The sequence below is a fragment of the Phaethon aethereus genome (genome assembly GCF_964289735.1).
Source record: "Phaethon aethereus genome assembly, chromosome: 4".
NCBI lineage: Eukaryota > Metazoa > Chordata > Aves > Phaethontiformes > Phaethontidae > Phaethon > Phaethon aethereus.
This window is the reverse complement of record NC_138578.1, coordinates 19,572,575-19,585,103: the sequence shown is the minus strand read 5'-3', so window position 1 is coordinate 19,585,103 and position 12,529 is coordinate 19,572,575. Positions and strand designations below refer to the sequence as shown.

Sequence of the window (12,529 nt, the reverse complement as noted above, 5' to 3'; positions counted from 1 at the left end):
CCAACAGACACTTCTGCTGCCTGTTCAAAAAAAGCTATGTAGGCTATTTTGTTTATTTTCAAAAAGCTTTCTGTATTGCCTTGCCTAAATCTTTTCTTGCTGCAGTTTAACTGTGTTAATTCTTGCCCTGTCTCCAGAGAACAGTTTCTTCCATCTTTCTTTCGGGCAGCTTTTAGCCCACATAAATTCCATTATCGCATCCCTAATCAGTCTTCCTTTCTTTGAACTTCACTACCCGCATCTTTCAATCCTTCAAACTTACTGCTTTTTCTCTACACTTTATCTAGCTGACTTCTATCTTTCATAGATTACAGTGTCCAAACCTATCTGCTTAAGGCACTAGTAGTACTGAATTGAGTGGAAAGATTTGCGTGTAGGTGTGTAAATGTGTGTTATATGAGTATGTAAGCAACACGTGCAAACAACATATGCATGTCCACAGGTACACATATACATTGGATTTAATCTTAGATGGTAGTTTTTGCTTTTCTATTCTTTCTATGTCACAGAATTGCTAAACAGTTCTGGTTTATTTATAAATTCAGATGCTGTATCCCTTACCAACATGCTCACTATTCAAAGGGCGTATGCCCTGTCTTTACGTGGATGGGAGAATAAAAGTGATTAGAATAAAATGTTTTGTCAGTGAAACTCAATCACAAGAATACATGTGAGAAATAGCCACTAAATTTAATCAACTTCAGGATTGCTGACTAATTCACATCCTTACAGCATGAAGATATATACCTTTTATAAATCTGTATCTTCTCCAAAATACACATCTCTCTCTCTCTGTGGCTATCACACATGCATATGTGCATCTTCTGTTGAGGTCTCCTTCTGGGTTGCACAGAAGATGTATTATTTATTTTAAATTACTCGCTTTCACAAGAAGTGCAGTAGAACTTTTCACTAGCTGTCTCGGGACACTTCTGCTCTGTTACTTCTGAAGCAGAGAAGCAAAGGACATAAATTGTTTTATGCAAAGATATGGGAGGAATTTACCAATACTGTTTTCTATTTGGTTAATGCTTTTTTTATTTAAAAAGTGTTTCTGACTGGTATTATCAAACAGTAGGTATTTTCATTGAATAAAAAACTTAAAACAAGGCTCTAGATTATTTAGAATTAAACTTAAGTTCTGTCCAAAGTAAATAACCTCGCTGCTGTTTGCAATCTCCTCTGCTCTGACGCTGCATACTATCTAACCTCCTCTCACACTCTCCCCTCGTCTTCACTACCCAGCCGTAGTTTGATACCTAACATTTTCAACTGTCTTCTCGTTTCTGGATACGGAATATAGCAAATAGCCCTGATCTTAGTGCAGCTTATACTTCGCAGTTCCCTTGCTGAAAAGTGCTCTTCTATTCTTCCCTTCCTGCCTTTCAGCTGCTGTCTGATTTGGTCAGTTTTGTTGCTACCACCCAAGAACTACTGGATACCTGCAGTAGCCCTCCTCTGTCACGTGCAGAGCCTAAAATAAGCAGCTGATGGACTCGCCAAGCATTGCGACATTGGATATCATGAATCACTGATTACATGATTTAGAGGAAGCTGAGTACAGACACAAGGTGTTTTTTGGAAACAGCAAAAGCTGCAGTTCTCCTTTCAGTTCCCCCGCCCGCCCCGCACCTGTGCCACTTTGCAGCTGAACTCTTAAAGGCACTTCCATAGGTGCTAATTAAATAGGGCTTCACAGGAGCCCTCTGAGGAAGGAATCCCTGCTTTACAGCAGGGAAGCTGATGTTTGGGTTAAAAGAGTAGCTGTCAAGCCAATGGCAGAGCCAGGAACAGATCCCAGCAGCTGTTCCTCACCTGCTTTAACCTTTTGCTCTTTTCCTTGACCCTGCAGCCACCGAGAAGATTCTTGCCAAAGGGCAAGTTCATAAATGGGGCTCATTCTCTCTTTCGAGTGCACCTCTGTCATTTCTGCACTGTTCCACCTGGCACCCATCCCTTCAGGAACAAGCTGAGCGTAGCGAATGAAGCATTACTTACTGACGAGGACAGCTTTTGGTCGGGTTTCTGCGTGGCGCTGCGTACGTGCTGCTTTGTGCTGCTGAATTCCTTAATTCTGTCACTTCGGCTTGGTGTGGTGTCATTGGGTTTTGTGGGTATTTTGTGAGTCTGGGTGCTTCGGGGCTGCAACAGTAACTATCAGGTCTGTGTGTTGTGTCCCGTGGGACTGTGCTGAAAGCTGGGAATAACCATAAAAACGCGCTTTGCAGAAACTTACGGGCTGAGTTGATACTTGCTGAAATGAACATAGCAGGGTTTATTGAATTCAGTGGTGCTGAATCAGGGAGCGTGTAACAAAATCTTCACCCATACGATTTCTGCAGCTACTTCTTCGGTTACTTTGCCTAGCTAAGTTGCTCTCACGTTCATCAAAGCAAGCTGCACAGCAACAGGTTGATCAAAAGCCGATTGAACCTCCTGGAATTCTTTCAGTTTGATTCCTGGGACAGTATCCATGACTTAATGGCAGGCTTCTGTCCCGCACTGTAAACATGTAGAAAGGTAATATATTGTTTAGGCATTAATATAATTAAACTCAGTCATATTTTGACTATTTCTAAATGCATTTGTCTTGACTGATTAGTATTTTCATAAAATGCCACATGGTTTAATAACATGTAAACATGAAGTAACAGTATTGTACTGAGTGATTACTGATCAATATGAATGAGGTACATGTAAATAACTCTTAGAAAAACAAGTCGTCTGTCAGGAAAGATGGATGATTGCTGTCTGCAGTCGCCAATGAGATGTCACTGAGATTGCTCTGTCTGCATTTACAAAATTAACTAACTTATTTTCCAAATGTATCAGAAGACTAAAGTAATTTAAGAGTTCTTCTGATGACAGAATATCTTTGTTCTACTACAGCAGCAGAAAGCAGTTCCTGTCTGGAGCTCTGAACGTGAGCATATCTGTCTCTGTTTTGTGCATATTTATAGTGGATATGTAAAAAGGGAAGAAAAAGTTTAGGAAAATAGAAGAGTGATTGGAGGTATAGTATAGTGGCTCGTTTTCTCAAAGTAACGTTTTCACTGCAAACTGACAGAAATCCTCTCCTTTTGCCCATAGCGTCGTATATTGTGCCTAGGCTATATAGATGGCTATTAATTTCTGTATTAATACATGAGTTTTGTAATTCTACTAGATGTGTTTTATATTAGGTGTGTTCCCTTGCTTTTCAAGGCAATAGATGTTAATTTCTGTCCATTTCGAGGAAATGAAAACCTGTAAAAGTTAGCCAAGAGAACTTTTTGGCCATAAGAATGAAATGGCATTTATCTGCAGAACAGATCTGTGTGTCACAGTGACTAGCTATGATTTCCAGCTGTGCAATATCACACAAAATCACATATTTTATTGTCATGAATATTTAATGAAAATTAATGTATCCCTCTCAAACTACAGACAACTGTTAATTTTGGTGGAAAGAGGACAACAAAACATTGCCTGAAAGTTCAGTGGAAAAAAAAAAAATCCAATCACACTGTTGTTTTCTACTCTGAGAACTTAAGTATGAGCTGAAGTTAATGTGCAGAATGACGGTTGAGCAGTCACAGGTGCACCATAAATGCATTCTTCAAGTGGCTCTATATTTATCACACAGTCATCCACATTTATAGGACAGATAAGTTCTAATAATATTCAGGGATGTGATAAATGTTCAGTCACGTTAATGATGATCTCATGAAGGTATGTTCTTCATTTCACAAAGTCAAAGTGATTTTTTGGATAATACCTGGTACTATGATCATTTTACAGAGGACAGGTAAACTTGGATGTACAAAAATACGTCACAACTGAAATCCTGGGCTTAGTTGACTAGTCCTTAACTAAGAGGAAGAAACCAGCCGTGCCTCCCTCATCTTCTCTGCATTGCCACTAGGTGATTCGATGCATTCTACTAAACTACATACAAGAAAGCTGAGATTTGATGAGAGAGTATGGAGAATTGGGTTGGTTTTTTAGTCATCTTGTTGGTGCCTGTGTGATTCTAGCAGGCATCTGATTGTTGGGTGTTTAGTAGCTCTAAGAAGGCTAGAACGACATAGAGCGATAGACACAACATGAGCTATACTTCTTCAAAACAGACTGTTGAGGGAGAGAATTTCCTGGTAAAATATTTAATATGATCCAATGCCTAAAGTTTGTATGGCCCGTTTTCTGCTAATTTTTGCCATTGTTTAGAATCGTCTGTGTACTTGCATGTCTGTTGCCACAGGGTAAGTGTCCTTTGCTTTTTAAACTGTGAGAAGTTCTGGGGTTTCAGGTTTAATCACGTTGGTGTTCATTTTCGTAGCACAGGTGCAGCAGTGAACAGCAGTGAAAGCCTCCCTCCATCCTCATCTGTCAATGACATCTCATCCATGTCCACGGATCAAACACTGGCGTCTGACACGGACAGCAGCCTGGAAGCTTCTGCGGGACCCCTCGGTTGTTGCAGGTGACTAGCCGCCTGCCTGCGAAACCCAGCGTTCTTCAGAGGATGATGTAATTTAGGAGGAAAAATTAACAGGAGTTAAGAGATGAAAAGGAAGAGAAATAAAATACAAAGATTTAAACAAAACAAAAAATATTTTCAGCCTGCTTCTCCTACAGAGTTATGTAATGCAGCTAAGCTCAAGTGTATATTTAACTTATAGTTGCTCTGCTTTGGTCTTCTTCCAATGATGCTTACTGGGGGGGGAAAAAAAGGAACTGAAAAATCCTTTTTTCTTCACCCCCTCCCCATAAGATGTAAAATTAATGGCTGCAAAACCAGCAACCTGCAACTGTCCTTTTCACACTGGCATGACAAGGTGTGCAGTAGCCACTCTCAAACGTACGAGTGTGTATCTGCCTTCATTCTCTGTTCCATCATCTTCTGCCCAGTGAGGCGGATAGGGATATACATGCATTTTTCTTGGTGTATGAATAGCACATACACACGTGCCAATAGGATTCTGGCAGTGTGTGCAGCTGTGTGCCTACAGGAGTACACACATCTGCACACATACTTAGTGTGCACTCCACTAATAAATGGCCCATTTCAGGTGAACTGCGTAATTACACATGTGATATTACCAGTATATATTCTATTTGTTTGTTCATTGATGAGGTTGCATATCTTGTATGAGGATTTGTGGAAGTGTAAATAACCACATCGAACTGTGGCTCCCTCAGACACTTGAAGATGTAGCACCAAAATTTCTGCTGAGAGTTGTACATATATTTTGAAATAATAACCAGTTTGTATAGAAAGAAGAAGCCACAGAGCTTCATAGAAAAATGTTTATTTGTGAATGTTAAGACTTGTTGTTCTGATTTTTAGAGCAGATATGCCAAGCTAAGACCAGGTTAGAAGGAAGCACATGTATCTTTGCAAGCTACAGGGAACAAGAATGAAAGCTTTTTATGCATGTCTAAGCCCAGAAAGATTTATCTCAGTAAGCAACTTTTCTTGTCAATGTTAAGTGAGTTATCATCTTAGTTCATAGATAGGCTCTCTATTATGAATTACACGTATGCTTGTATGTTAGGAGGTGTGACAAGGTTGGGGGACAGGCAGATTATGATCAAAAGGACACACAACAACTTGGGTTTTATTTTATGTCTAGATCTTTCCTAGGTTAAATAGAGAAAAGGATATTTGCGGCCCACTCCCTCTCAGTGTATGCTTGCAGCTTAGAGGTTGTTTGCCCTTCAAATCATTCCCTTGCAGGGATCTCTGCTACTAAGAGAACAGGCCCTCTCTAGGTGCTTTTGGCTGTTCATTTGCTCGTGACAAATCATCTGGCTCCCTAGGAAGTTTTATCAGCTGCGTTACATGGAAAAGAACCACAGGGTGCATGGGTTTAGTATTCCCATATTCTAAGTAATAGCAGAGGATATCAATCAGCTAGCGTGCTGGGCTGAAAGGGTCGCAGTCAGAGGTCTTGGGCAGTTTTGACAAGTTCTGAGGAACCCAATAGTGACTGAATATCAAATTGATTTTACCAGGTAATAATACGTACGATTCACAGTGGTAAGTAACAGCAAGCGTTTTTACTAGAGAGTGGCAAAACTGCACAGAGAATTTCAGAACAACTGAACATTTTTTTCAGCCAAAATAGCAATTAGCATTTTCCACTGCAAGGTCGTCATTACCAGAGTTGGAAATCAGCTAAAATCTGAGTCATCTTTCCTCTTAGAAAGTGAGCCATGTAAACTGAAATGAGCTAAATCACACTAATGCTTTTCCAATTGTCAGAGAGAAACTGTTTAGAATATATTACTGGATATTTTAAATTCACTAATTCTTATGTATTCAAAATTCTACCAAAATAGGACTGTTCTATTTCTATACAAGCCTGCCATTCTGTGGTAGGAAAAAAAAATTAGTATCAAGCCAGATATTGTTCAAAGGGAAGAAAGCAAAGAAAAAAACTTCTGTCCAGGAGGAGGGGGGAGAGAAAAATTAAGTGGATATAAAATAATTGCAGGCTTGGTAGGTCTGAGTGTCTCAAAATTGCTGTAGGAATTTTTTTTTTCCCAAGTGTATTTTCGGTAGACTTTAATGGAAATTTTTTTGAGAATAAAATTAGGTCGATAATATTCTAAAAACTCTGAGCAGTGATTGTAAAAGCAATAATTTACTACTGCTAAAAATATTTAGCAATATTGTCTCTTAAGCCATGAAACACCAAGTCATTGTTGAGTGATGTAACTCCTACTTCAAAGCCACTGATCATAAAAGTATTGAAAGGTAAACAGCAATGCTCTGTAGGTATGAAGGCAATAACACCAAGGGTGACTTCTTAGCAATAATGAAATGTATCACCTCCAGATATAATTCACCATAGATATACATTAATAATATTCAGGTAACTAGTATCTGCTTTACATTCCTTAGCATGCACCATGTGGGTGTGTTGTTTAAACAAGTGTCTCAAAGAGGCAAAGCTTGTACGTAAGAGAAACTGCAAAAACACCACAAAAGTAGGCCGTAGAAACTTGGAACAATGACAGTTCCTTGCCAGTGATACTATGGAGATGTGGCATAGGCAATAGCAGAGAAGCCATTTATGGATGCTTACAAATCTCGCGTGTTTCATCTACAGAAGCCAAAAAACGTGCTCTTAGTCCTATGGTATAATTCAGTCTTGTTTGGGTTCATAAGTGCTGGGTGGAGAATCGGCCACCACAGAAGATGTCCTAGTGATCGGCGCTAAATGAACCCACAGCGTAGAAGTTACATAGCTTTATTCCCACCAGCCCTGATTCTGCTAAGCACCAGTGCTTGTACAAACACTTAATGGAGACCAGAGTGATGCATACACAATTTTAACTAGCATGTGCTTTTGTCCTCGCAGCAGCGGTCAACATCAGCATGTGCTTAAGTGCCTTGCTGAAATGGGGCCTAAAAGAATTACAGCATCTCTTTGTCCTCAAATTAAGTAGTCTCCTTTGTGATAATCTCTACCTGGAGGAGGATACTTGGGGCTGTCCACATTGGACACTAGAAAAAAAGCCATCAATGAAGAAAAGCAATAGTTCTTTACAGTTCTGGTCCTTGTATGTCCAAACTGAAGTAGCGACCACTGAACAGGAATAATATCCTTTGGTTTGCTTTGTGTCAGGAAGTTGGTGCTGTCAGGTGATACCTTTCAAGAATGGATGTACTCTTGAACAAAAGATTGCAGTGATGATGTTCTGTAGCTGTCTTAAGGTAAACAAAGTTTTTCTTTCAGATTGTAGAAGTGCTGGTACCTTTCTCTTCAAGTCTATTCACCTTTATTCCAGTATTCTGTTCAGTTTGGTAATGATAGATGCTTTTCTTATTTTTCTTGACAGTGGTCTTTTAAATGTGTAAAATGTTACTAAATAGCACTTCAGTAACAATTTTCACCTCATTCTCTGAAGTTTGCAGCTGTAAGCGTAATTGGCACCACTGCGGAGATATAGGAAATTGGGAAGCCAGAGATCTATGACAGATATTCCAAGGTATTTGGGCACTAAAGGGGCAATCAGAGAGCCTACGCGAGAAGTGGCATATCATCCATCAGCATAAATGACAGATTGGACACCTTGGTATTTCTGAAAATATGCCTAAGACCCTGTTGATATCTTAAGTGCCTGAATACCTGAAGAAATTCTGTCTCAAGTAGCTTAAATCATGTAGGTAGCTATCAGCAGGGTGAGGAAAATGGCAGAAGCATCTTAACTATCAGTAGCTGCTCAGAGCACTAGCTGCAAAAAATAGCATTGAGAAGGTAGAGAGGAAAGTTGCTGCAAAACATTCCTCCTTTATTTTCAGATGGAATACTTCTGGGTAGTATGTGAAACTAAAACAAGGGGAAAAAAAGTCAGAATTGCTCTTAAAAGACCCTTCCTCCATTTTCCTTCTCACTGATGAGTTTAAATGAGCATGAGGTACTGATTTACTTCAAGTTGATGCAAGGATATGCATGTTTTCAATCCAAAATTTTCTGTAACTTTTGAAATCAGTCTTCAGATACTGACTTGGTAGCTGGAATAGTATCTTGTGTGTTTTGACTATATTTCATTACAAGGTAATAGCTCTTTAGACAGTTCAGATATTTGAGTTTGTCACACGCTGATTTATTCGAATTGCATTGTGGTTTATAATCCTCCCATACTATCTAGAATTTCATAGCACGGGTAGAGTCAGGAATCTTAGCAAGCTTGCAGTTTATAAAGCAGAGCTTAAATTGGAGTGCAAGTATGGTAATATGTCAAAAAAAAAAAAAAAAAAAAAAGCTATAGAAAGCCTTATCAGGTGTTTCCCCAATGCAGTGATGGTCTTCCTCTGGAAATCACCAGTTCCTGCATGATACTGGCCTCCTGAGATAACAGAAGACAGATGATCATGTCGCTGTATCACTCTTCTAAACTTATAACCAAGAATAGATTCACATATATGGCTTTATCTTCATATATATTGCTTTACTTTCAAGCTTTGGGCTAACGATACTGAAGAAATTAGACTTGTTGCAGTGCCTTTAGGAAGTTTTCTAAAGTAGTGCTACTCAACTGATTGGGATTGTATTCTAATGTTTCTCAGTGGGCACCAGTGATTTCTTTTCCACCAACATATTTTCTCATGAAAAATATGCTAACAGTCAATTTTAGAACTGCCTGAGAGAGTCAGTTTCAGCAAATCTCCCAAATGTTTTATTTAAAAAAAAAAAAAAGGAAAAATGTAGTTTGAGTATCCTGAAATAATCGTAAAATGTAATTGGAATATTTTAATTCAAAATAACTTTTAATAGCCAATGTTAACTTATATTACAATCAAAGGATCACAAATTATTTTAGTTTCAGCTCTATCTATATTTCTTTTTTCATGCTTATTGAGATTTTAAAATTTTGTGTAAATTCTAACATGCAAAAACAACAAAAAAAGGCATTTTGCAACAAACTCTATGTGCTTCCAGGGAGAGCAATATGAAAGAAAACCTGCAGGGAAGAATGAGACTTTTCATTTAATAGTCTGGCAAAAACACCTGAGTTAGTGGTTCACTTTAAGTTTAGGCTTTTGTGTTTCTTTGCTTCCGTATGTGTGTGTAGGAACAAGAGGGAGTGCATATAGATGTGATTTTTAGAACCTGTGTTCTATTCATATTTGATCCAAGTTCTCAGTGTGGATGAAGAACGCAATTGTAACATAATCACGCATCTTCAAGAATCTGATGGCTGTGCTTATTTGAACTTCCACCACAAAGGTCACGGTTAACAAATTGCAAGCTCAAAGTGATCCTTTTCACACACACACACAAAGAAAATCATTGTGCAGTAAGTTTGAATATTCCACAAATATGTAATGTCATAATTAGTAAGATGCTTGGGGGAGGCAGGGGAATGGTGAATCTGTCATATTCACCGATGAGCTGGAAAACAGACCTGTCCAGTGGAATTTAGTGGGATCTGATTTAGTGTATTAGGAACTTGCCAGTGTGGCCTGATTATTTTTTCTTTTCTTTTTGTTTTTCTTTTTTTTTTTTAATTAACTATTGATTGCAAAAGGTGAACTGTCTAACTTAATTTCTGTTCAGGCTCATTGACCAATGGCAAGTTTGAGTTTTAAAGAGGGTTAGATTTGGCAAAAGAATGTTGAAAAACTTCGACTGAGGCTAATGGTGCCTTTTTGCTTGAGAGCGAAAAGCTGAAAAGCACATAATGAAGGAAGACACAGTCAATTTGGGAAATAAATGTATCCCTACCATGCTTACCATTTTAGACAGGTAAGCCTGTCTCTCTTGCTAATTTTCACTGAACAGGGCCATTCTTGTCTTCTGGAAAGTAAGATACTTAAAATGTAAATAGTTGTATTGATTCTTTTTTTCCTTCCTCTGTAACTAATATGTAATAATCCAACACACTATTTCTGTTAAATCTTTTACAAATAAGGCCTCTGTATGCCTAAATATGGTTGACCTCTGACATTTTCCTCAGTCAGTCATGCTGAAAAGGAGGATGCTGGAGGTTTCAGTGTACATATAGAATCATGTATATTTAGTAAATTGAGTAAGTGGGACTTATGGCCAGTATACATTAAGCCACAACAGTAACAAAGCTCCAGATCTTAACTAGCAAAAACAACTGTTCACCTTGCCATGTCCATCCTGTAATAAGATCTACGTTGCACCTGCCTGTAGTTCTGCATGATCAGACTTCAAAGTATAACTAACAAGATCTGTAATGTATCAGTGTTGATAAACGTAGATGTTAAAAAAAAAAAAAAAAAGAAAAATTAAAAACTTGACCAACAAAAGAAAATCAACAACAGCAACAGTTCAGTATCAAGACTGGGAGTTGAGACATGTCCGATTTTGTTGCACAGTTATAGCTGAAAGGAACAACCAGTGTCAGTCAGCATAAATGGACTGCTGTAGTGACATTTGTTAAAGAACCAACCTTATTTCCATATTGTTTGTTCTTACTCTCTTTTCCTTTGACCATCTGTTGTTCCCTGTGTGTAGTACAGGGGAGAGCAGGGCCTCAGTCATCAGTGTTTTATGGGTCATCAATTATTTCTGTTTGTTTAGCAATTACTGAATTAAGATGGGAATCTTGTGTTATCCCATGTGTCAAAAGGAATCCTGTCAGAGCTTCCTCATGAGATACTCTCTCACTGCTGTCTTGACTCCTGTCGGTTGAATGACTTTGCAGTGTTCCCAATAAATAGCACAACACAGCAAACCATATTGATTGAGGGCTTCATTACATGTGTGTTGTGCATCTGTACTTTCACAGGGGCTCAAAGTCATGCAGGGACAGGACTCAATCAAAATATGGTATGTACTCTATGCATGACGCCTGTATTACACCTTTATGACCTTATAGTGGTAAAACTGCTGATCTTTACAGATGTGGATGTGGACCGCCTTTTTTTTGGAGGAAAGTTGTCGTGAACTTCGGTCCTTATCCCACAAACCACTCGCTCCTATCCAGAGCAGCTAAGTGGAAGTTAAAGTGGTGCAAGGGCCTTCTGGGGGGGCCGTGCACAGGGGTGAATTTCATGCTGTTTGAATGTGATCTTGCCAAAAAGCCTGTATGTCTAGCAGGGGAGACTGTGACTGTTCCATACGGAGTGTTTGTGTTGTTTACTTTAAAACAAGCTTTGCTAATTAAAATAGTGTATTCTGGAGTCCTGTTTGAATGGCATGAAGGGTATCAATGAAGAAGATACAAGGTATGCTCGTACAGCTTTCCTGGCTTCTTGTTCCTTTTCCTTCAGCCCTCGCTAGAGGACACAGATAAAGCTGTAAACATGTGGAAGTTGCCAGGTTTACAAAATCCAGTTAGTGCTCTTTCTGATGTGCTTCATAGGCTTAACCCTGTATACCACCATTCATTTAAGAAGCATTTACAGTGCTACAGAAATGTAAAGGGATCTTAATGCATATGAGACTCAGACTTTTTGTCTTTAAGTATCTTAAGAGTTTATTCCTCTGGTTGACTGCCTAAAAACATTGGGGAAAAAATGACCACATGACTGGACAGAATGAAGAAGAACTGCCAAGTGAAAGCTAGTCCCTCTCCCATCTCTTGCCCCATTAAAAAATGTAAAATAAAATCAAGCCAACAACAACAAAAATCCAAAACAAAGAAAATCACCATACCAACTGCAGTTACTGTTTGGGGACTGATTTTTCACGAAGTTGAACACACTTCACTCCAAGTGAAAAAAGAACAAAAAGGAGAGAGGTGCTGCCTTTTGGAAAACGTTGCTGTTTTTCTCAATTCTTGCACAAGCTATCTGCGCCCATTATATTTCCAAGCAAGTCAAACCATAATACACAAAGGACATTTTTATGTTTGTATTTATCATGTGTAGAGATGAAAAGAAAAACCACAAATGGCCTTCTGTCGAAACAATTTGAAGGGGGGAGCTATAGAAAAGAATTATTAAAGCACCTTGTAAGCACTGTAAAGAAAGAAATTCTTACAGTTGTTCGTACTTAAATGCCATTTCAAACATACTGTGCAGAGCTGGTACTCTTGCTCTGATTTGCTAAACCAGGACAAT

The 12,529-nt window shown here is 38.7% G+C and overlaps 1 protein-coding gene across 4 annotated transcripts in view; it reads left to right on the top strand.

Annotated features, from left to right (window-relative positions):
* MAPK10 (mitogen-activated protein kinase 10) overlaps positions 1 to 4,466 on the top strand; it is a gene marked incomplete at both ends in the record, with an annotated part of 82,550 nt that extends 78,084 nt beyond the window's left edge. For all 4 annotated transcript variants that reach the window (XM_081998953.1, XM_081998955.1, XM_081998954.1 and 1 more), the window contains one exon: positions 4,324 to 4,466. In XM_081998953.1, coding sequence (XP_081855079.1) covers positions 4,324 to 4,466 — 143 coding nt within the window. The remainder of the gene's footprint in view (positions 1 to 4,323) is intronic.
* Between the last annotated feature and the right edge of the window lie 8,063 nt (positions 4,467 to 12,529).